Below are 22,557 nucleotides of genomic sequence, written 5' to 3'. Positions count from 1 at the left end.
GTTCTTAGGTGACATTGTGTAAAGTTGTATACGTATTTATCTTCAGTGAGAGTCAAGGTAAATGTGTATTTCCTTTCTTACTTTTTCATCTGATCTCTTTACAACTTGAACACGGTTCCTGAAGAGCCCTCTGCTGTGAAACACCAGGACCCGAGCTCCTGCTGTTGCAATAACCACTGCAGCTTGAATATCAGTGTTGTTCCTCCTTCATCCCGAGAACCATGTTTGTTTCATTGCTGTTGTTTAGCTGTTCGCTTGTCACTGTCACAGAAAGAGACTAACCACATACTTGACATTCTGCAGTACTGGGGCTCTCCTCTGTATACTGACATTGAATAAACGTGTGAATGCATTGTAAATGTAGAGAATTTTCAATAAGTCATTTTCACATCTAAGCTTTACAAAAAAGAATCTCAGTGAGCCAAAAAGACAGCTGTTAAATGCTGTAAAATTAAGAGCCTCGTTAACATTTCTAGAACAAATAACCATGGAAGCCATCTCTTCCTGCTGACTGTGTGGACCGCTGGCGCTGAGCTTCAGAGCCGCTGTTCTGTGTGAGCTTGTCTGGATCAGGCCTGGGATTTCTCTTTGAAAAGGGTTCAGTGTAATGTGTTAACGCTGGAGGGAGCTAGGCTCTGCAGCCACCTAGGCAGCCTAGTGAGCCAAGGGCACTGTGGGCCTCTGTAGGAGCTCTTCCCTCTCAGCACACTCCCACCTCACCCCTGCTGGGCGTCTGGGCTGGGGGACGGCCTTTGTCATCACTTAGAGCCCACTGCAACAGGAGCAGGCAGCAGGTGACACTCACTGGGGTCAGGCGGGTCAGCCATGCATATTGTCCCTTAGTAAATAGACTCACTAGTCACCTCCCTCTCCAGATGCTTACATGCAAGAATTACAAGAATTACGTAACCCGCAGGTGACATGTCGGAGTGACATGGGGAGAGTGAGCTGGACCAAGGTGCTCCCACTCACCTGTCAGCTCTTGTTTCCTGAGACACTGGCTTCTTGCTTGGCTGCCTCTCCTCCAAGCTGCTGCTGGTCCTGTGCTCTCTGCCTCGTAGCCCCCACAGATAGTTCCAGGGTGTTTCCTTACTGCCTGACTCTGGGTGCAGATCGGTTTGACTGTGCTGCCAAGCAGGAGAGCTGTTCAAACCTGTAGCTCAAAGTGACCCCTACACACACGAGCAGCACAGGGGGCTTTTTCTTAGAAACTAAATAGCTTTAAAGGCCTAAAAGAGGCTAACGACATTTTCTCTTTTGTTTAAAGAAAACTATACCATTTGATTTTTTGAGACATAGCTACTGTATACTTGGAGAAAAAGAGTTGTTGTCCCTTGGCGTAGGCTACCTGTAGATGTGGGTGCCATGTTGTAGTTAGTGGTTCTGTAGCAGCTCTGTCTTGGAGCCGTGCCTCTGAAACCAACCTCTGCTTTTGGGTGGACTCTGGGCAGCTCCTGGAGGGGATGAGCAGGATATTTCCTCTGTGGCAAACTTCAGGGCCCGGCGGGTCATGGAATGAAGGCCTTAGCTGGCCCTTAACGTACAACCTCAAAGAAGCCTTCAGCCGCTTGCACGTTTCATTTCCTGTCTTTCCCCGGATGTCTGTAAAGAGTTTGACTATTTTCCCTTTTCTCATCAGAGATCAATCAGGTTGTGTAGCCCCTTTGTGCTGCCTTCAGTGTGGCCTCTCAGTGGGTAGGTCAGGGCTAGCTAGTGAACAAGGCCCACAACCCAGCAGGACCCAGGGTCCCGGGACAGTAAGTCTCACGACACTGAGTCTGGTTACTCTGACCTCTTTCATATACCTTATACAGAAGTGTGCTTTCTTTCTAGGTTTTCTCTGGTCTTTGCTGTAGAGTGTGTGGAATAGAGTAATGGATTCTTAAGCTCAGACAGATAAGGGGAACACACCCAGGGCAAAGAGCAGAAGTCCAAGACATGTCTTTGCATAGTACAGCATCTGACCAGTTAGAACCAATCCATCTCAGCAACATCTGCCAGGGCAGGCAGGAAAATGGACTCGTTCTTTGGTGGTTCTGGTTTCTAAGGCACAGTATTGTTTTTTTATTGCATATTCTGGTAGAATAAGGCTTAATTCTGTTAGCATTGTATTATTGTAAATTAGAATCTAACCCAAACCAAGACCTGGAGTATTTTGTTGTGTAATTTTGAAATGAAATATCCAGCAATGTTGGCAAATTTGGTGAGACCAGAAGAGCTCAGATTCAAGAGTTGTCTTATCCCTGGGATTAGGGTCTCTGCTGGAGAGACCTTCTCTCGGTTTTGTGAAGCCTGTACACAGTGCTAGGCTGGCTCAGGTGCACACACGAGTTCTTCCTGTGTGCCATCTCTCATCTTGACTCACCCGTCCCTGTGCAGAGAAATCAGAGGAGGGCTGCAGAACCACCACGCTTTGGTAGAGAGTGGCTCTTTTGCCTTGACACTGCTTCAGTGGGGTGTGGCCACTTCCCCTTCCACCTCCCAGGCTTTACACTACAGCATGGACTAATGGGTGACAGGCTGGGGTGTAGCTTAGTGGGACTCAACCTCCCCCCAACCCCATAAAGGGTGTATTTTACATTCTCTTTCTTTAGGGGAACAGGGGTTTCATACAGGGTCTCCTGTAGCCCTGGCCGGCCTGAAATTTCCTGTGTGGCTGAAGGCCTCTACTTCCCAAGTGCAGGAGTATTAATTAGGCCTACACCACCACACCCAGTGCCTCCACCGTAGATTCGGCAAAGACACATCCTAAGAGTGGACAATGCTGAGGTCACTGTTCTAACGATGAGTAACAACATGAGGCCGTCTGACCTGGGTGCTGGTGCTGGGAGGCTCTGACCCTGCACTCAGGCCCTTCTCTGTTCTACAGTTTCAGTTTCCGGTGGCCTGTGCTGGCTTCACACATTCTTCTAGAGACCAGCAGGCCAGTGTATGCAGGAGCCTGTGACGACAGGGTCAGAAAACTGGAGGCCAGGTCTATCTGGTTCTCATTTCATCTTCGTAATAGTCTTCCTGTCTATGTTGGAGGGCCCCGAGGCCCTGGCCTCCACTCATGGCCAGGGCTGACATGGCAGAAGTGAACCCCCACTGAAACAGCCCAATTCTCTGGCATTTGAGTGGGACTGCAGGAGTTGAAAGGTAGGTAGATGTGATGCGCTGGTTGAGGAGACTTGAGTGTGCTCACCTTGGCTTAGTGGCCAGGAGAGTGCACATGGTGGAGAGTAAGGGCTGGTTCCCCTGGACTCCTGAGCACACTGCGGACAGTGAGGGCCTTGAGCAAGTGTTGACTCTAGGCTAGGACAAGACAGATTCAGTGAAAGCTATGTGTCACTGGTGATGTTTGGAAACTCCTCATCCACAGAATTGCAAGGAAAAGGACACAGAGGCCACCAGAGTGGGCACATTCATCGTCAGGCTCCTGTTGACTCTCATGGCAATCACGAATCACTTGGCCACCAAATATCAAAGATGGGGCCTGTCCAAGTTGGAATGTGCACTGTTGCAAGCAGTGTGCTTCAAAGGCTCTTATACACTCGCCTTTGAGAGTTTTTATTTGATTATGTACTGTAATAAGTTGGGATATATTCAGTTAAAATTTATTTCCCCTGGTTCCTAAGTCATTAACTATTGTTTAAAAATCATGCGCCTCCCATATGGTTGGCATCACTCTTCCATTGACTGGCCATGGCCATGGCAACACCTACAGAGACAGGGCAGGCCACCTCCGTCTGCAGTGCTGCTCGGCACAGAAGGCGGGTCACATACTGAAGTGGCTGCTGTCCTCGACCTCAGCTTGGGTGGGCCAGGGCCACTGTATCCTGGGCCTGTTTGCATCTGCCTTCCCTCACTGGCGTGGTGGGTTTAGAGGAGGCATGAGGGGCGTGGCTCTTTGTGCACGGTCTGAACACGGGTCTGAGGGGATAAGAGCTCCTACAGATGCAGAGCAGGCCAGTTATATCCATGTGTTCTTGCCTCTTGGCTTTGTCCAGACCAATAGATTTCAACTCTGATAAGAAACTGCAGGTCAGATGGCTTGCAGTGGGCCAGCTGTTCCCTAGCTCCCTCCAACAAGGTGTGGGGTAAAGCTGATGACCCATTTATGACTGTCAGCCTCATTTCTGCACTGAGTCTTTGAAAATGTAGCAGTGTTTACTTAGCATTAAATGTCATTTATAAATAATACTCAACAAATAAAAAATTCTTCGGGATGGCTAAAGGATATTTGTTTCCACAGAACCCCCTCTTTTTTTTTTTTTAGAGTTCTAATGCTGCACTACTGGAATCTTCAGATTCCTAAGAAATGAGCACCAAGCTCTGCCATTAATTGCCTGCAGAGTAATCAGTGCTGAGGATTATGAGTGCCCTTGGCTCTGAGGCAGCTCTGAGGGCATTGCAGCTTCAGGACTCCCCACCCAGGGCCTGCACTCCTCTCGTGTACCTGTAGGGCCTCTTCACTGGAGGTCAGCTAAACTAAGGGAGAAGGGAAATGCCTTTCTAAGTGCCACTAGACTCTGTCCTTGGAAGCCCACCTGGCTTAGGGCCAGAGGTGGAGCTGGCCACCCTGTCTGCAGCTGCAGTATCTGAGCTATGCCTTCTCCTAAGGCTCCAATGGTCCTCGGTGGACACTGCTATCTAACTGCGACCTGGTGTGGGGCAGACTCATTCCAGGCACAGACAGTGCTCTGAGAGGAACTAGCTGGGTGGAACAGGGAGTGTGTTAGAGCCCTGGTTTCCAGCCTTGGAAAGGCATGCAAGCCTGTGAAAAACACTGGCAAAGGGTGAGCGCCGGGGCTGTCTGCGCTGCCCCGTGTCTTGCTGGATTAATGTAAACTGCTTTGTTCGCAGGGCTTGTTGTCATCCCCAAACCAGGCCAGTTCTCCAGGTGGGACTGTAGTGTAGCAGCCACACTGCTGCTCCCAGGCTCCCCGACACGACACGTGTGGACTGAGGGAGTGACAGACGACAACGGAGCCATGAGCTGCGCTGGAGCCACATGCAGGCGGCAGGCAGCGGCAGCCTGTAGGGCTGTGTGGAGCTGCTAACCCAAAGAGTTGCTTCCATTTTTAAATCAGTCTGTTGGGGCTGCAGTAAAAAATGAGAAATGGAGTTTTCTTGCTTTTTACTCTAAAATTCAATGTAATTAAATCCCATATATAATATATATACATAGTGTAAAGTAAAATGTTTCTTGGACAAGAAACCTTAAACTCAACTGTTACGAATAGCACTTGGCTCTGGTTTTGCACTGATCTATTTTATACTTTAGGTAGTCACTAGACAGCCTGGGATGCACTCATGAAGACAGTTGTCACCTTCTGACTTAAATACATAATTCAGAAAGACAGATGCTGCAATCATAGATTTAAAAAAAACTGTTTGCACTTAAAATAGTTTAATGCTAATAGAAAATGACTTTGAATATGGGGATAGTGGACTCCCAGCTTCCACAACATGGAGTGAAGATGCCCTTTTTATCTGTTAACATTTATTTTATTACTGTTGTTTCCAATGCAATCAAGCCTGTATTATATATGTAAATAATGTAATTCTGAAATGGGGGAGTTACTTCACTAGTAATTTTCATCATTTAAGAGTGATATTTCTAATTCACAAAAACATTAATATTAAAATTATCTTGAATATACTATTTGTTTATCCTTTTTTAACTGACGCTGTGTGATTTTTTTTGTTGTTGTTGTTCTGGCCTCACTCATTGGTTGGTATGGAATTGCTCCACTCTTTGTCACATCCCTTGATCCCTCACTGCCAGTCCAGTGTAAGGCTGACTGTGAGAAACATGTCTCATTTGAGAATTCTTGGCTCTGGGCCAGTCCTCACAGTTCCACACACCGCGGGAGCTGCTCAGGCCTGCAGACTCTAGTGTAAGCACGTAGCCTTTTCCTTATGGTTTGGGTCCACCTGCTGCCCTTGAAAGCTGAGAGCACACACTGTAAGTTTCCACAGCTCCATCAGCTGCACCGTGACTCAGGTAGCTCAGCCGTCATCACAGGGGGCTTCCGGAGGGTTGACGTCAGCAGGCGTGCATCTCTGTGCTAAGGTCCAGTTCCCTGCCCGCTTGTAGCTGCTGCAGGTGATACCTAGAGACAATGCCTGTGTTTCCAAGCAGAAGGACCTTTCTCACCTTTTAAAGAATCATACAGAGCTGGGCCCTTGAAGGTTTTATGTACCGAGACAAAGTCATGAGGTGTCTGAGACATTTCTCCACTGATCCTATTAACTAGGGGCATGTGGAAGGAGTGTGGGGCTTTTGCTAGATTGTCTGAATTTGTAGCAGCTGCGGCTGCAGCAGGATGATGCTACTGAACAGTTCACACACCAATGCAAGCCCAAGTCTGTCTTTATGCACATTGGGTTCCTGGCTCCCAGGCCAGGGAAGCCACACACTTCTGCTGCCTTAGCCTTGGAAAGGTGCATGGAACCTAGCAGTCTCCTGAAGCAGCTCCATTCTAGATCCTCCCTGTCTACAGGGAGTGACGGGAGGGAGTGACTGGAAGAGTGATGTTAGCAGCAGCCGGCAGCGGTACTCGTTTGGAAACTGAGGCACCCCTGAAGAGCCTCCGCTGCACTCCACAGCTCTCACTGGCCACTGCTCAGGGCCCTCATCCGTCCTTGCTGTGCCTCGACCCAGTCTGTCACCTCCTGTTTCCATTTGACCAGCAGTGCTGAAAGCTGTCAGATGTTTCCTAGTTTACCTCAGATGACTGTGCCAGTAACAAACTTTCCTGGCTCTGTTCCTAATGTTGGTCCCCAGCCACATGGTCTAATGTGCCTTCCAGATGGTCTTACAACTGCCGCAACACCGCAGATAAACAGTGTACAGCAGGTCCTGGAGCCATAGGAAGTGACAGCTCACTTACCTGTTACTGTAGGACTTGATGGATGTCACTCCAAGTGTGGGGTCTGGGGCAGAGGGAATCAGTGTCTTCAGTCACAGCAGGTAGAAGAAGGTGAGACTTCACTGCCTTTCCAGCAGACTGCTGTGGTGACAATTCAAACACTTGGCAAGCAGTTGCCGTTCAAATTCTGCTGCATGGGAAAATCCACGGTGCACTGAACTGGTAGGCTAGGCCCATAGGAGGCAGAGAAAGCCAAGAGGTTCCCCCTCAGGTCCTTGCTGCAGCCTTTCCAGATACTGGTTCCAACCCAAGCTCAGCCCAGCCGTGCAGGTCCTACTTTGGGCATGCTGTCATGCCCACTCAGTTGGCTTCCATCTCTGGTCCCCTTGTGTGTTGGACTGGCTGCAAGCCTGGATAATGACTACTGGACCAAGACTCCTAAGCCAACAGCAAAGGCAGGACAGCCCATTTCCAGGGCCACACCATGCTTTCAGAAGAGTGCAGGAGACACCCACCAGCCCTGGCTCTGACCATTCTAAGCCTCATACCCAGAGTATTCCATGCCCGCACTGCCCTCTGCTATCCCATCTTTCTCCTACAGCCTTACTGCCCTTTGACTCCTGGCACTGCCCCTACCCACCCATCTGTCTAGTGGCCTGAAACTTGGGGTCAGATATTTGAGACTCAACACTTCCCTGGGAAGTTTCACTTTTTAAATGGTACATATATTCGTGGGTTTTTTTTGTTTTGTTTTGTGACAGGTTTCTCTGTAGCTTTGGAGCCTGTCTTGGTACTAGTTCTTGTAGACCAGGCTGGCCTCGAACTCACAAAGATCCACCTGCCTCTGCCTCCCGAGTGCTGGGATTAAAGGCGTGCGCCACCACCGCCCGACTCGTGGGGTTTTTTTTTCTTTATTTTGTTTTTGAGACAAGGTTTCTCAGTACCTTTGATGCCTGTCCTGGAACTAGCTCTTGTAGACCAGGCTGGCCTCAAACTCCACCTGCCTCTGCCTTCTGAGAGCTGGGATTATAGGCGTGCACCACCACTGCCCTGATTTAAATGGTATATATATATATATATATATATATATATATATATATATATATATATATATTTGAAAAGATGATAAAAGAAGGCATACTCAATTCCTTTGCTCCACAGGGCTGAGTAGAGCCTAGGTCACTACACCTGCTAAATGAGTGCTTACCATGAACGCACAGGGCCTGGGCTCTACCCTCAACATAGCAAAAGCAAAAACGGAAGCCAAGAGGCTTAGGAGAATTTTGTTCCCAAGTCCAGCTGTCTGACGAATGCTTTTGCCCTTTTGACTCCACCCAGTACCATTCTTTTACATTTGTTCCCATCCCTCCACTGTAGTGGAGTGAGTGTGTGTGTGAGTGTGTGTGTGCACGTGCATCCATGTGCAGAAAGAAGCACCAGACACCTAGTGTGTCACTTATTGTTCTCTGTTCCATTGAGTCCCTTGGTGGCCAGCAAGCCCCAGAGACCCTCCTTTGTTCCCATCCTGCACTGTTCCCTGCCCTGGTGATCGGGTTATAGGGGTGTAACAGTACCAGCTTTTACATGGATGCTGTGGATCCAATTCAGGTCGTCTTCTCGAGCAGCAAGCACTCTGACCACTCCCTGTCTCCCTAGCCCCAGCCTTCTTTTTCTAGGGTACAAGGTGCCCAACTTGCCTACCTGCTCCATGCCACACTGACAACCAGACAACTGGTTCACATCCCTAAGGGAGTCTAGGCACTAGCAATCATGACATGGCTGCCACTCAAAGCTGGCACTCAGAGGACACGATGTCAGCCTGCCCAGCTGCGGCTCAGGAAAGCCGACACAAAGGAGTGGCTTGTAACACACTTAGATGGAGCCCATTCTCATGAGCCACGGTAACAGTACCTGATTCTTAGTGGAAATCAGCAGTCTGCAACAGCACTCCTAGGAGGTACCACAGCCACAAGACCTGGAATACCTGCCAATCCTGTTGGGAAAACACTGAGGTACAACGTGCACAGCCGCCTCTCAACCAAACCTAAATCACTCATCGCAGAGATTTTGGTCTATCTTTTATTTGCTTTCTTTTTTTCTTTTTCTGAGGCAGGGATACTCGCTGAGCAGCCCAGGCTGAGCTCTTTCTGTCCTCCACCTCCCCAGTGCTGGGATTACAGGCTTGAGTTACCAGGCCCAATCTTATGTTTTGATTCATATAAAAGGTCACCTCAAATCCTTACATTATGAAAATGAAATAAACCCTTGAATGAGGTGGTTTTACAAATATATTAAACTGGAACATTCAGTACAGCTGCTTTGGGGTTGCAAACACACACGGCTCCAGGCTGTGGGTACAGACGGGCTGCTGGGCAGCTTGTCCCTGGGCCACCAAGCTTTGTCAGGACCACCAGCACACAGGGCATCCTCTGGCCCGTCCACTCTCAGCCGCAGGGGCCTAAGCCTGCTCATAGCGCCTGCCCTTGCTCTCCAAAAGGGTGACCAGGTGGTGTGCTGCTCAGTATTCGCCCCCTTTCCTGTTGATCGTGGGCAGGTGATACTGTTTCAGGTGAGGTTTGATGTCCTTCTGTGTGTCTGTCTGGTAAAGAAGAACCACAGACACTGAGTAGAGACTGAGTCCAGGCCCTCCAGCCCCACAGAGAAGCTAGAGACTACTACCTTCTTGTTGGCACCAGCACACTTCAGGGGTCTCAACACAGGGACTCTTCCGTTTGCTCCAGTGCCCAACACTGACCGCAGCGCAGGACTGGAACGCGATGCCAGTCTGGTCACTCCGGACAGCCTCAGTTTAGGCAGTTCCACCAAGCTGGTAGGCTCTTGTCTTCTGGCCCGGCCCTCCTCTTGCCTCAGGGGCTGCTTCTGGAAACAGAACACTGATCAGTTCCCCTTCAGGAATTAGCTCAAGCAAAGGACACTCTTTTGCCTGATCAAACTGCCCCGCTAGAGCCAGGATGGAAAGTACGGTGAACAGCCAGCCACGAGTATATGGCAGCCTTCCCACAGCCCACCAGTGAAAGGAGAGCCTCCCAGGAATCCTCTGTTCTGCAGATCCTACCAAGCACTGGCCCTCAGCACAGCCTTAAGGCTGACCTCTGGCCAACTTGCAGTGAGGTGATGGGCCAGTGCAGGCTTCAAACACTGCAGCTATGACTGGGCTTTCTAGGCCCTGTTCACCCCAATAGACCTTTGTACAGCTTCAGGGTAAGAATTCATTTGCTTGTTTGCTTTTGAGATAAGGTCTCACTATGTAGCCCTGGCTGGCCTGGAACTTGCCCTGTAGACCAAGATCTGCCTGCTTCTGCCTCCTGAGTGCTGGGATTAAAGGTGCGTTCCACCACGCCCAGTAGTTTCTAAAAAAAAGCCTAACATGTGAAGATTTGTGGAAAACAGTGTGCAGCTCCCTGGAATAAGATTCTTCCACACTGGGTGCCTTGAGGTGTGGCTTGCAAGCCACAGCCAGGAGACAGGCATAGCCTTCAGTAACTAGTGCCCATCTTGGATGTGACTGCACACTGGGGGTGAGGTGGGTTGGAGGGATGCCAGTGGACAACAGTTTGAGGGTAGAGGGTGACATAGCTGAGCAGGCAGTTTGGAGGCCATTTATGGTCGTAGGAGCTGAGGGAGAGATTACCATGTTGGTCAGGGCATCTGAGGCCCCCTGGGAAAGACAGTGTGGGGAATGCAGGAGACACCGCACAAGTGCACTTGGTTCCTGGCCAAAGCTCTGGGAGACACTGGCTGCAGAGGACACATGTGATCAGAGCTGCCATGCACAGTAAAGGTGGGAGAAACAACTGACTGGTGAGAGGCTACAGGTAGAGTTTAGGTACTAGCCCAGGCTGTGCGGCTGGCAGAACCAATGGGTACCACACGTCAGGATGCAACAGGATAGGTGGAAAGGAAGATGGAGAGAGTGCACACTGAAGCTGTCATGTCTAAGGAGGAAGAGTGCAGAATAACACCGTGCTCACCATCTGTAGCTAGAGCTACAGTGGCCTCTCAGTACCTCCTGCTGGGGTCATTCTCAGGACATACGCAGATGTGACCACAAAGGGCTTTGGTGCAGAACAGGTACTTGCACATGGCTATCAGATTGGATACTCATGGAACGGTCCCCTCTCTGGGCTTACACACATGTTCTAGTAGGTAGTGAGGCAGAAAGGGCCTAGGTAGTTGGAGGCAGGTCCATACTACCTGGAGCAATTAGAATGTTCCTAACATGAGACTATAATAGCATGGTGTTCAGGACTCAGTTGACATGGTACCCTCTGGGATGGGTGTGTCTCCAGCCTCCACACCTTGTGGTGGCCTCCTCAGAAACAAGCTATGTAAAGGCTTCCAGTCTCTACCCAGCTCACTGATCTCAGCTCATACCTGCTTTCTGCCCTCCTTTGAGAATGACCAGTTTTGCCTGGATGACTCTGGCACCATGGGGTACTTCGGGAAGAAAGCTCTCCTGTGGTTGGCTAGGGTCTGTGTCTCAGCTGCCCTACAGGGGAGGAAAAGAATGTGGCCATCTCTGATAATGGCTCCAGAGCTTAGCTGTTTCCTTCAGCTACAAATATGCCCTTATGAGTGGCCATTCATGCTTTTTTCCACAGAAATACAAGAGTCCTTTTCTTCCCTTCCTGTACAAACTCAGTGCTGTCTGGGCTGGGAACAAAAGTTATCTTAACCGTGCAGTATTGTACTTGGCCTTCGTAGGGCCAAACAGTCAAATTCAGGAGTGTATAGATGTGTGGGGTTAGGTGCCCTTGGTCAGTCCCTCCCGCCGAGCACTTAGAAAGCCTCTAGAGCTAGGTGGCATACATACCACTCAGAGAACTTATGCTGACGATCCTGGATGTGTCCCAGGCTCTTCTAGGGAGCTTACCTACTAGAGCTTTGACATCTAACCCCAAAACAGTCACATATCCCTCCTTCCTGTGCTGGGAAGCTGCTAACTCCCTCATCTAAGGAGGGACACATCACAGAGGCAGTCTCAAGAGGCAATGCCCACTGTCAGGACTGAGCTGTTCCCAGGCCAGTTCCCTGTCCCATGGGTCTCATAAACCAACACTTCCCACTCATCACTAGGCAATCTGCCAGAAATCCTACCTCTGCACCTGGAAATAGGGGTGCTGAAGGGCTTGGTGAGCCGCGATTCGGTCATCAGGGTCATAGGCCACCATGGCATGCAGGAGGGAGAGGCATTGCGGGGACAAATTGGTTGTCAGTAGAGGTATTCCTGATCCCTTTTTAAAAGGAAAATCAAAACTCATAGCTCTCGACCTGTATTAAAAGCCCAATGATAATAAATCATCATGCCATTATTAGAGCACTGGTGGCCGCCACCCTGCCTCTAAGGGCCCTGCACTGAAGGTAAGAGCTCACAATCCTCAAGGGAGCAAGTCAGGACGGCTGCGGTGGGACATGTCTACAAGCCTAGCACTGCGATGCAGCGCTATGAGGATCAGGTGTGCAAGGCCAGCCCAAGCTACATAGAGAGTCTGAGGCCAACCTGGACTTTGAAAAAGGGTAATGGAGCTGGGCATGGTGGCGCACGCCTGTAATCCCAGCACTCGGGAAGCAGAGGCAGGATATCTCTGTGAATTTGAGGTCAGTCTGGTCTACAGAGTGAGTTCCAGGACAGCCAAAGATACACAGAGAAACCCTGTCTCAAAAAAAAAGGGGGGGGGGGGGGGTGTGACGGGCTGAGAGAACATGTAACTCCTGAGCTCCGAGAGTCCTGCTAGCCAATGGCCCTGTGAGACCCGACCATCAATGCAGCTCAACTGCCGGATGAAACACTTGGCTCTGAGCTGGAGGGAGGCTGCACAAGGGATGACTTCTGCATTTCCTGTTCAATTTTGCTGTAAGTAAACCTAATAAACAGGGATGTGTGTGCTATAAATGTACTAGACTCCCTTGCTGGTAAAAGCAGAGACTTTACTTTCCCAAGAGACTGGAATTAAAGGTGCACAGGAGGAAACAAGGTGGGCGGCTTTTCTACTCTACCTTCCTTGGGCCACGGGGCTTCTAGATCTTTTCTAGCAACTTTCCCACTCCCTACAGGCCTCAGCTTCATCTCTCATCAAATCTAAACTCCAATGGGGCTGCCAGGGCTGGGCACATTGTTACCCTCTGACTGCTGACTGCAGCCTCAGGAAGTCATCACGGACAGCCTTTCTGACAAGCAACCTTCTCTCTCACCCAAGCAGACCCAAGTCCCATATAAATGCGCTGGGGGCGAAACCCAATTCCAGGCCTTCCTGAAAGACGGGGAGAGCTTTTTGTGACTCAAGAAGAGTGGGGCTCCCTGAGCCCCCAAGAGACATGGCTGGCTCCCCTCTCACAGTGGGTGACCCAGAAAATGTCATGGGGTCATGGAAACCGCTCTTGGCACCATCCCTGGCCTGCTGTAGAAAGGCTGGGGCCCAGACAGAGTGCACAGCAGCCTCCAGGGAACGTCACACTCACTGTTTGAACTTGGTGAGCGTCTTCTGACAAGGTGTACCAATGACATCATGGATTTTTGAGATCTGGTCCAGTTCATTCACGCCAGGGAAGAGGGGCTGCAGGCTGCAGGGACACAGGGGGTGCGCTGCAGTGAGGCAGGCCTCCCCCCACAGGCTGTCCCAGAAGTAATCCTCTGATCTGGAGACTGTTGCTCTTTCTTTGGCCTGGGCTTTCCCTTCTGCCCCAAGTATTTCTTTTTCTTTCTTCATTTTTTTTTTTGTAGACATGTCTAAGCTTAATTTTTTTGCTTGTTTTTTTTTTTTTTTTTTCCAAGACAGGGTTTCTCTATGCCCTGGCTGTCCTGGAACTCGCTCTGTAGACCAGGCTGGCCTCAAACTCAGAGATTGACCTGCCTCTGCCTCCCAAGTGCTAGGATTAAAGGTGTGAGCCACCACCTCCTGGCCTAAACTTACACTTTTTAAAAATGTTTTTAAAGGTTTATTTATTATGTAAAGAGTGTTCTGTCTGTATGTCTGCCTACAGGCCAGAAGAGGGCACCAGATCTCATTACAGATGGGAGTTGAACTCAGCACCTCTGGGAGAGCAGCCAGTCATTTCTTCAGCCCAATTTTTAATTTTTTTTTGTTTTTTTTTAATTTTTAAAAATTCTGTGTATGGGTGTTTTGCCTGCATGCGTGTCTGTGCACCATGTGCCTGCCAGGTACCCAAGGATGCCCAGAGGATAACATCAGACCCCTTGGAACTAGAATTATGGATGGTTTGAGCCACCATAGGGGTGCTGGGAACTGAATCCAGGTCTTTTGGAAGAACAGTCAATGCTCTTAACTTCTGAGTCATCTCTCCAGCCCCCTACGAATTTCTTAAGAGATGGTCAGTGGATCTCACTCCTCAGTCCAGCATCCTAGTCTCTCCACTGTGAAATGCCATACACTACACAGAACCTTCTGTCAGCCCACAGGAGTTTGGTTGAGAAACTCCAGGTGGCTGAAGTCAAGTATGTTGGCAAATTAGTTTCGGGAAGCCTTCAGCTCAGAGCTGTTCTGATTTGGGGACATGATCCGTGTTCCATGCCACAACAAAAACTTAAAACACAACTTTGGCAGTAGGACTCTTTAACTTCATGGCCAAAGGGGACACTGTGAGAGATTAAAAAACTGCTCTGAGCAGAGGACATGATTACTAATGGCTTGCCTGCGGCTGTCTGAAATTTTGCTCAGATGTCACGGGCTGCTGTGTTCTTAATTATCCGTCCTTAAATACCCTTCCAGACTAACTCATGGATCTTCACAGAACAAAGAATTGTCTGCTGGCATTTACAGCCCCAGTAAAGTCACCGCTGGGCTTCCCAAATGACATATCCGTCTATACAGACTAGCACGGAGAAGGCCTGAAGTGCTATCCACACCATTATCCCACAGCAGGTAAGAGAGCAGGTGGGACTGCTGACCCCCACGTCCCTGCCTGTGTTGATACTTCACCTCAAGATCCCCCAGAAGCAAAGGCTGCACCCACTCCTCCCTGGGCCTGATTAAGGAAGATAACACTCACCTCTGAGTGAGACCCCCCCAGTCTGTTCTCAGCCACTGTTCTTCCCAGGGATGGTATCAAAAAGTCAGAGGAGGTATGAGCTGGGGCTTTCTAGAGAAGTCCAACTGTGCCAGGAGGAGCCTTGTGCCCACACTGTGGCAGGGTGGTGCTGCCTTGTTTCTCTGATCTTGCCTGTTGTCCCTGCATGACCAAGCCCTATCCCCAGCCCCACCCTGCCACGGTACTACTACCCAGGCCATGCAAGTAAGGGCAAGTACTTAGCAAGAAGTGAGATGAAAACCTAGTCAGCTGCCTGCTGAAGGAGAGCCCAGTGCAGTAGCAACTAAGCGGAAACCAGAATGACCTCATCCTGGAACTTAAAGGAAGGAGCTGGCAAGTGCCTTGCCCAGCCTCACCATGTGATGCCCACCGCAGGTTCAGGTGCTGGCCCTGCTCTACCTGGCAATCTCGTAGAACACACAGCCAGCGCTCCACAGGTCCATCTTGTACGTGTAGAACCCATCGGTGAGAAGACACTCTGGGGCCCGGTACCACCGGGTAGAGATGTACTCTGTGTACGGTTGCTTGGAATAGACACTCCGGCATGACCCAAAGTCCCCTAGTTTCAGGACATCCTGCTGTAAGGGAGAGAGAGCAGGGTTGGCTCTACCTCAGTCTATAGCCACCGTCACACAAACCATTTAAACATACAAACTAGGGGAAAATCCCAGCATCTAAGCAGCTCACAGCACACTATGTATAGGCTTTTTAAGAGACTCTAGTGAAGAATGTGCTGGAAGAATACACTGTAATGCAAGAACATGAGCTTTCCTGTGTCTAGATGAGTACTGTCACCAGTCATAGACACCTTCCTGCAGCAGCTCCAAGGCCATCTGTTCTGGGTGGCTCAGTTCTAGTCTCACTGCACACAGGCTTCCTGCAGCCATGTGGCTCAAGGGGACTCTTCTGATAGCAAGTCAGTTAGAGAGACCATGCATGGAACACTTTAAATTTGGGTAGTAGGGAAATTTCAAGTCTGAGAAATCTCAGATTTGGAAGGTCCCCAAACCCGCCCTTTCCCAAGCCAACTTCAGCATGGAGAATGGCTATGTCCATTTCCAGTCAGGGAGTAGCTGCCTATTGAGCAAACTGCCTCCTTATATTGCATTCTTCCAGGAGAAAGTCCACAATGCAGGCAGCATTTGCTAAAGCATGCCTCCTTTTACAAACTTGGAGGGAAAACCAAGTCTAACCCAGGCCAGGGTAGACAGTCTAGAATGGACAAGGCCCTAGCTTCTATTCCAGCACCACAATACTCAAAGCCAAACCATACTTTCCAGTTATCCGGGACAGAAGAGATACCCAGTGAATCCAAGTTTATATTATGAGTCTAGAGAGATGGCTCAGTGGTTAAGAGGATCCAGGTTCAGTTCCCGGCACCCACATGGCAGCTCCAGAGGTCTTGAATCTTGGTTCTTCCAAGGCTGCCTACACTTTTGTGCACATACCCCACTCAGACAAACACATACACTTTTCTTCTCTTCTTTTTTTTTTTTTCAAGAAAAGGTTTTTCTGTGTAGCTCTGGCTGTCCTGGAACTTACTCTGTAGAGCAGGCTGGCCTTGAACTCACAAAGATTCACTAGCCTCTGCCTACTGAGGCTGAGATTAAGAGCATGTGCCACCACCGCCCAGCCAAACAGATATACTTAATTAAAAATAAAAAATCTAGAAAAAAGAAAACATTTAAAACTTTATGTTCTACCTTTATTTTGATATCAAGTTTCTATATAAAAGTTTTTACCTTTACTAGTATATTTTCTGGTTTTACATCTCTGTGAAATATCCCGTTTCTGCATTGAGTATTAAAGAAAGAATGAAGAGAATGACTTGCACCTCACTGATCCAAAGTCTCCGCCTAGAGCCGTGTCTCTGCACGCTGGAGGGGGGATCCACCCCTTCCCAGCTACCTGTGCATGTGGTCAAGCGATTTGCATAGCTGGTACATGTAATGCATGATCTTTTTCTCTGACAGTGGATGTCTTCTCCCTGTGCAGTCAAGGAAATGGCCAATATGTTTACTAATGCCACACACACACACACACACACACACACACACACACACACACCACTTTATTAATAAATATAAACCCTGTGGGGGGGTGGCAGCATACACACACCTGCAATCCCAGCATTTAGGATCAGGAGTTCAAGGTCATCCTCCACAACCCGTGGAGTTTGAGCCTAGCCTGAACTGCACAAGACCTTGGCTCAAAAAGACCCCCTCCTCTCTCTAAAAAAATAAGTAAAGTATATGACAGCTTAGGTCCCCTGTAAAAGACAACCTGAAGCGCTGCAGGCACACATGGGGAGCACATGTATAAAACTCCATCTAACTTTGAAACCTTTCCTCGGGAGGGCACAGGCACGGTACAGCGTATGTGTCAGTCAGAGGACAAACTGGGAGCCAGTGCTCTCAAAACAACAAAAGAAAATAACTTAGTTTTCAGATCTCTTAATCACCAGGTGGTGGTAGCTAGCACACACCTTTAAGCACTTGGGAGGCAGAGACAGGTGGATCTCTGAGTTTGAGGTCAGCCTAGTTTACAGAGCGAGTTCCAGGACAGGCTCCAAAGCTACATAGAGAGACCCTGTCTTGAAAAACAAAACAAAACAATCTCTAAGTGCAACTAACTTTTCATTCGTCACCATAATCATTTTTATTAGACTGTTTGACATGACATTATAATTTACTAGAATTATAAAAATCAGTTAGGGCAATGAGGACACTAAGAGAGACTTACACAGATCTAATCTACATGGGAAGTAGAAAGTAGAAAAAGAAAAGATCTCCTGAGTAAATTGGGAGCATGAGGACCTTGGGGGAGGGTTGAAAGGAAGGGTAGAGGCAGGAAGGGGAGCAGAGAAAAATGTAAAGCTCAATAAAAATCAATTAAAAAAAAAGAAAAAAATCAGTTAGGGACTGGGGAGGGCTCAGCAATCGAGAGCGCTAACTCTTGCACTAACTACACTGGGCAGCAGTTTCAGAAGACACCCTCTTCTGGGCTCTGCAGCTTACACACATTCATTCAGGCACTCACACATACACATAAAACAACTCTTAGAAATAGAAAAGGGGGAGGCACATGACAGGCTGGTGGTTAGAGGCACTGGCTGCTCTTGCAGAGTACCAGGGTTTGGTTCCCAGCACCCACAAGGTTGCTCACAACCATCCCTAACTACAGTTCCAGTAACCAGTGCCCTCTTCTGCCTTCCATTTGCATAAGGCACAGGCATGGTGCACAAACATACGTGCAGGCAAAATACTTATACACATAAAATTTAAAAGTTAATTGAGATTTTGAGCTGGACGGTGGTGGCGCATACCTTTAATCCTAGCACTTAAAGGTGGGATTCTGAATTCAAGACCAGTCTGGTCTACAGAGTGAGTTCCAGGACAGCCAGGGCTATACAGAGAAACCCAGTCTCAAAAACAAAACAAAACAAAACAACCAAACAACAACAACAAAATCTAAGATTTTGGTTAGCTTTCTTAAGTTTGGGGGATTTTATAACCTACTATCTACAGCTTTGGAGAAGTAGCTCAGCTGCAGATCACTTGCCCAGAATGCTTAGGCCCTAGGGACATTCCCCAGTACAAAAACAAAACAAACAAAAAAACACCCCCCCCCCAAAAAAAACCCCAAAGCCAGTCGTACTAGTGCCCTATGTCTTTAATTTCAGCACTTGGGAAGCGGAGGCAGGAGGATCCCCACAGGTTTGAGGCAAGCTTGTACTACAGAATCAGATTCTGTATCAAAAACCTTTTTCCTATATAAAGAAAACAGAGACCAAGTATAATGAGATAAATGTGAAATCCCAGTACTGGGAGGGCTGAGGCAGGAAGAGCCCGTTTCAGGGCAGCCTGAGCATGTAACGTCCATCTCCCACACACCTGCAGGAGTTTGGCTCTCCTTAAGTCATTCCTGGGCTCACAAAGGAATTAACCCGAGTCCCTCCCCACCAATTCCCTCTGCCCTGTACATCTCAGGGCTCCAGCCTCACAGTGTTCCACTTATGAGAGTGCACTTGGCAGTCTTGTTTATTCATGTATCCAAATCTTTGTCTTATTTATCCATTTATCTTATCTATCTATCTATCTATCTATCTATCTATCTATCTATCTATCTATCTATCTATCTATCTACTTTGGGGTATTTTTGAGACAGGGTCTCTCTATAGACCAGGCTGGCCTCAAACTCACAAAGATCCATAGGCCTCTACTTGCCATGTGTTAGTGTTAGGATTAAAGGCCTGCACTACCATGTCTGGCAATTGTTACTTTTTAAATTAATGTGTGTGTGTGTGTGTGTGTGTGTACATATGCCACAAGTAAGTGTGGTGGAGGTCAGAGGACAATGCATGCCTTTAATCCCAGCACTCACGAGGCAGAGGCAGGCGGATCTCTGTGAGTTCGAGGCCAGCCTATTCTACAAGAGCTAGTTCCAGGACAGGCTTCAAAGCTACAGAGAAACCGGTCTTAAAAAAAAGGAAGGAAGGAAGGGAGGGAGAGAGGGAGGGAGGGAGAGAGAGAGAGAGAGAGAGAGAGAGAGAGAAAGAAAGAAGAAAAAGAAAACCTCCAACTCAGGAAAGTCAACAGGTTTGGCAGCAAAGTAAGTTCAGTCATCTCATAAGCCCACACATCCAGATCTTTTTGTTTGTTTTTGTTTTTTGTTTTTTTCAAGACAGGGTTTCTCTGCAACAACCCTGGCTGTCCTGGAGCTTGTTTTGTAGACCAGGATGGCCCCAAACTCACTGAGATTCGCCTGCCTCGGCCCCTCAAGTGCATGAAGCTGGCTGGTATTATTATCTAAACTGGACTCAGGAGCTTGGGCTATTGGGAAGTCTCTGCTCTGCACCACAGCCATCTGGTGATGTGTTAGTCTCTGCTCTGCACCATAGCCATAGGGTGATCAGTTGGAGAAGCAGATGTTAAGGCCCTCACCCAGGTCTAGGAAGTTCTGAGCATGGGTACAGGATCCAAGAATCTAGTTTCTTAGCTGCCTGGGCCCCAGCATGTGTCCTGGTCAGCTACCCAGCCCTCACTATTCCTTAGTCCCTTCACCAAAGCCCAGGGGATGGGGGCAGCTCTTTTCCCTAGGAGGGTGTCCTCATGGAAGTAGGCACCAGAGGAATGGTGTAAGACCAGTGTTCGAGCCACTGAGAGTCCACACCCAGAAAAGGAGTGGGCTAACCAACCACTGTCCAGTCATCTCACACAGATCCCAGCCCCCCAGGCTCATTAGTAAACCACTGGAGAACCTTCTGTCTGCTACTTCCCTCGTCTGCATAGCTAGTCTTCTAAAGTACATTTTCAGAGTACTGTCCCTCAGAAAGCTCAGGGGAATGTCACGGGCAATCTTAGAATGTAAAACATCGTAAGTAAGGCCGGGCGGTGGTGGCGCACGCCTTTAATCCCAGCACTCGGGAGGCAGAGGCAGGCGGATCTCTGTGAGTTCGAGGCCAGCCTGGTCTACAAGAGCTAGTTCCAGGACAGGCTCTAAAAAAGCTGCAGAGAAACCCTGTCTCGAAAAACCAAAAAAAAAAAAAAAAAAAAAAAAAAAACACCATCATAAGTAAGCAGTGACAGGTGTTCACTGTGAGTCGGGCATCTGATGGAAAACTGCATTGTGACAGGCTCTCCAGCACGCACACACTCCCATAAACCCCTGCACTCCAGCCAGAGCACAGCATTCTGGTCAGGCTTGGAGGCTGCATGCTGGGCCCAGCCCAGCCCGGCCAATGGCCCTCCATATCGGAGGCCAAGAGGTCATGCCCACAGCATGTGTGTACACAAGCATGCTTCTGAGTCACCCAAGGAACACCTGGTATCTCACAAATGCTCCTAAAGACACATCAGAGAAGTGAGGACCAGAGCAGGGGCATGATGTAGGTAGGACGCCAGTCTGAGCAGAGCCTGAGTGATCTGGGCACCCTTTTTGTCAGCCATGGCAAACGCAAGGACACAGTCCTTCTGCTTCTCTGCTCTGAAGCTGCGTCATCTCAGGTGACTGAAGATGGAAATATTTCAGTTTTGTTTGAAGAAACTGAGTTTCTTCACCCCTCAAACAGGGCTTGGCTCGCTGAATAATAAGATCAATATAGTGATCTATTATTTATGTCTGAGTAAATAAAGCTTGCCTGAAGATTAGAGAGCAAAGCGGCCACACTAGTCAGCCATATAGGCCAGGCAGTGGTGACACACACCTTTAATTCCAGCACTAGAGAGGAATATAAAACAGGAGGAGACAGGCCTCAGGCTCAGTCAAGTCTGAGGATTCATGGAGGCAGGATCGCCCATTTCAGTCTGAAGTAGAGGTAAGAGCCAGTGGCTGGCCACTTTGCGTTTCTGATCTTCAGCTTGAACCCTATTATCTGTCTCTGGGTTTTTATTATTCGTGCTACAGATCAAGGGCAGAACCACACTGCCTTCTGTAACACTCTGCTTACATATGAACCACACCACACACTGTAAACTGCACAGTGACAGTGACAGAGATGAATGACCTCTGGTCACTGAAGACACTGGTGGGTGGGACACTGCTCTCCACACCTTACACATGTGACTTAAGCCTCAAGCAACCTTCAGAGGTAGATGCTAAGAGCTCTCCATCTTCAGCCTAATAGTAACGCAGAGGAGCCCAAGGAGGATACCAAAGTACACGGCTGAATATGGACTCTGAGCCACACACTGTATCATAAACAGGAGATCCACACTTTCCCGAATACAGCTGGTGAAGTGCTCAGATAGGCCACTGCTGGACTCAGCCACAGCACACAAAATGCCAAGGTTCAAGCAACATTGCAGAATGGAGAGGGGAGGAACGAACGAGCCAGGTGGAGTCCAGTGCCAAGGACACTGTCTCCCAGGCGAGACAGGGTCACTGAACTACTGACTGCACTGCAGCCCCCCATCAGTGTCCTGTTAGGGAAGGACGAGGAGCTCTGTAGGCCCTCAATGGAGACATTTTGTTCTGTGGTGAATCTTCTGGTAAGGTGCTCGTGCTCCTGTAGATAACCTGTCACCCGGAGCCGGAGCCGTGCTCCTATAAACAACCAAGACTCACTGGGTCTCACACACAGGAAGAAATAAGCACACCCCTGATGCAAACACATACATGCAAGCAAACACTCAAACACATAAAATAAAAATAAATATTATTTAAAGATGTGAAACTATAGCCTAGTCTACAAAGCAAGGTCCAGGTCAGCCATGGCTACACAGAAAAACAGTCCAAAACAAAACATAAGAAAGTACAAGAAGGAAGGGGCTAGTTGTTCTTCTGTTTGAGTTTTGTTGTTTCAAGACAGTTTTACTGTGTGGTCCTGGCTGCCCTGGGACTGACTTTATAGTCCAGGCTGGCCTTGAACTCACAGAAACCACTGCCTCTGCCTCCCAGGTGCTGGAAATAAAGTCGTGCGCCACCACCACCCAGTTTAAAAGAGGGATTATTGGGAACAGGAATGGGATTAGCAGGAGTTGGGGAGGGAAAAAAATGGCAGAGAGGGCAAATAAGATCAAAACACATTATAGACATGTATGAAAATGTCAAATGAAATCCATCATTATTTATAATTAATATAGGCCAATAAAAACCAACCATAATGCCAGGCAGTGGTGGCACACACCTTTAA

At 48.7% G+C, this 22,557-nt stretch overlaps 2 protein-coding genes across 10 annotated transcripts in view; one reads left to right on the top strand and one right to left on the bottom strand.

Annotated features, from left to right (window-relative positions):
• The window catches only part of Wdr20 (WD repeat domain 20), a 65,899-nt gene extending 60,255 nt beyond the window's left edge, over positions 1-5,644 (top strand). For all 8 annotated transcript variants that reach the window (XM_038335985.1, XM_038335978.1, XM_038335977.1 and 5 more), the window contains one exon: positions 4,846-5,644. In XM_038335985.1, the coding sequence (XP_038191913.1) occupies positions 4,846-4,899 (54 nt within the window). In that variant the 3' untranslated portion in view covers positions 4,900-5,644. The remainder of the gene's footprint in view (positions 1-4,845) is intronic.
• A 3,498-nt stretch (positions 5,645-9,142) lies between these two features.
• Positions 9,143-22,557, bottom strand: part of Mok (MOK protein kinase) — a 34,781-nt gene continuing 21,366 nt past the window's right edge. For both annotated transcript variants that reach the window (XM_038337331.1, XM_038337332.1), the window contains 8 exons: positions 16,833-16,911; positions 16,667-16,715; positions 15,324-15,502; positions 13,338-13,439; positions 11,976-12,149; positions 11,253-11,367; positions 9,537-9,737; positions 9,143-9,456 (listed from right to left, as the gene is read on the bottom strand). In XM_038337331.1, coding sequence (XP_038193259.1) covers positions 9,376-9,456; positions 9,537-9,737; positions 11,253-11,367; positions 11,976-12,149; positions 13,338-13,439; positions 15,324-15,502; positions 16,667-16,715; positions 16,833-16,911 — 980 coding nt within the window. In that variant the 3' untranslated portion in view covers positions 9,143-9,375. The remainder of the gene's footprint in view (positions 9,457-9,536; positions 9,738-11,252; positions 11,368-11,975; positions 12,150-13,337; positions 13,440-15,323; positions 15,503-16,666; positions 16,716-16,832; positions 16,912-22,557) is intronic.

Source organism: Arvicola amphibius, chromosome 7 (assembly GCF_903992535.2).
Source record: "Arvicola amphibius chromosome 7, mArvAmp1.2, whole genome shotgun sequence".
NCBI classification, from domain to species: domain Eukaryota; kingdom Metazoa; phylum Chordata; class Mammalia; order Rodentia; family Cricetidae; genus Arvicola; species Arvicola amphibius.
This window is presented reverse-complemented; position numbering and strand designations above follow the sequence as displayed.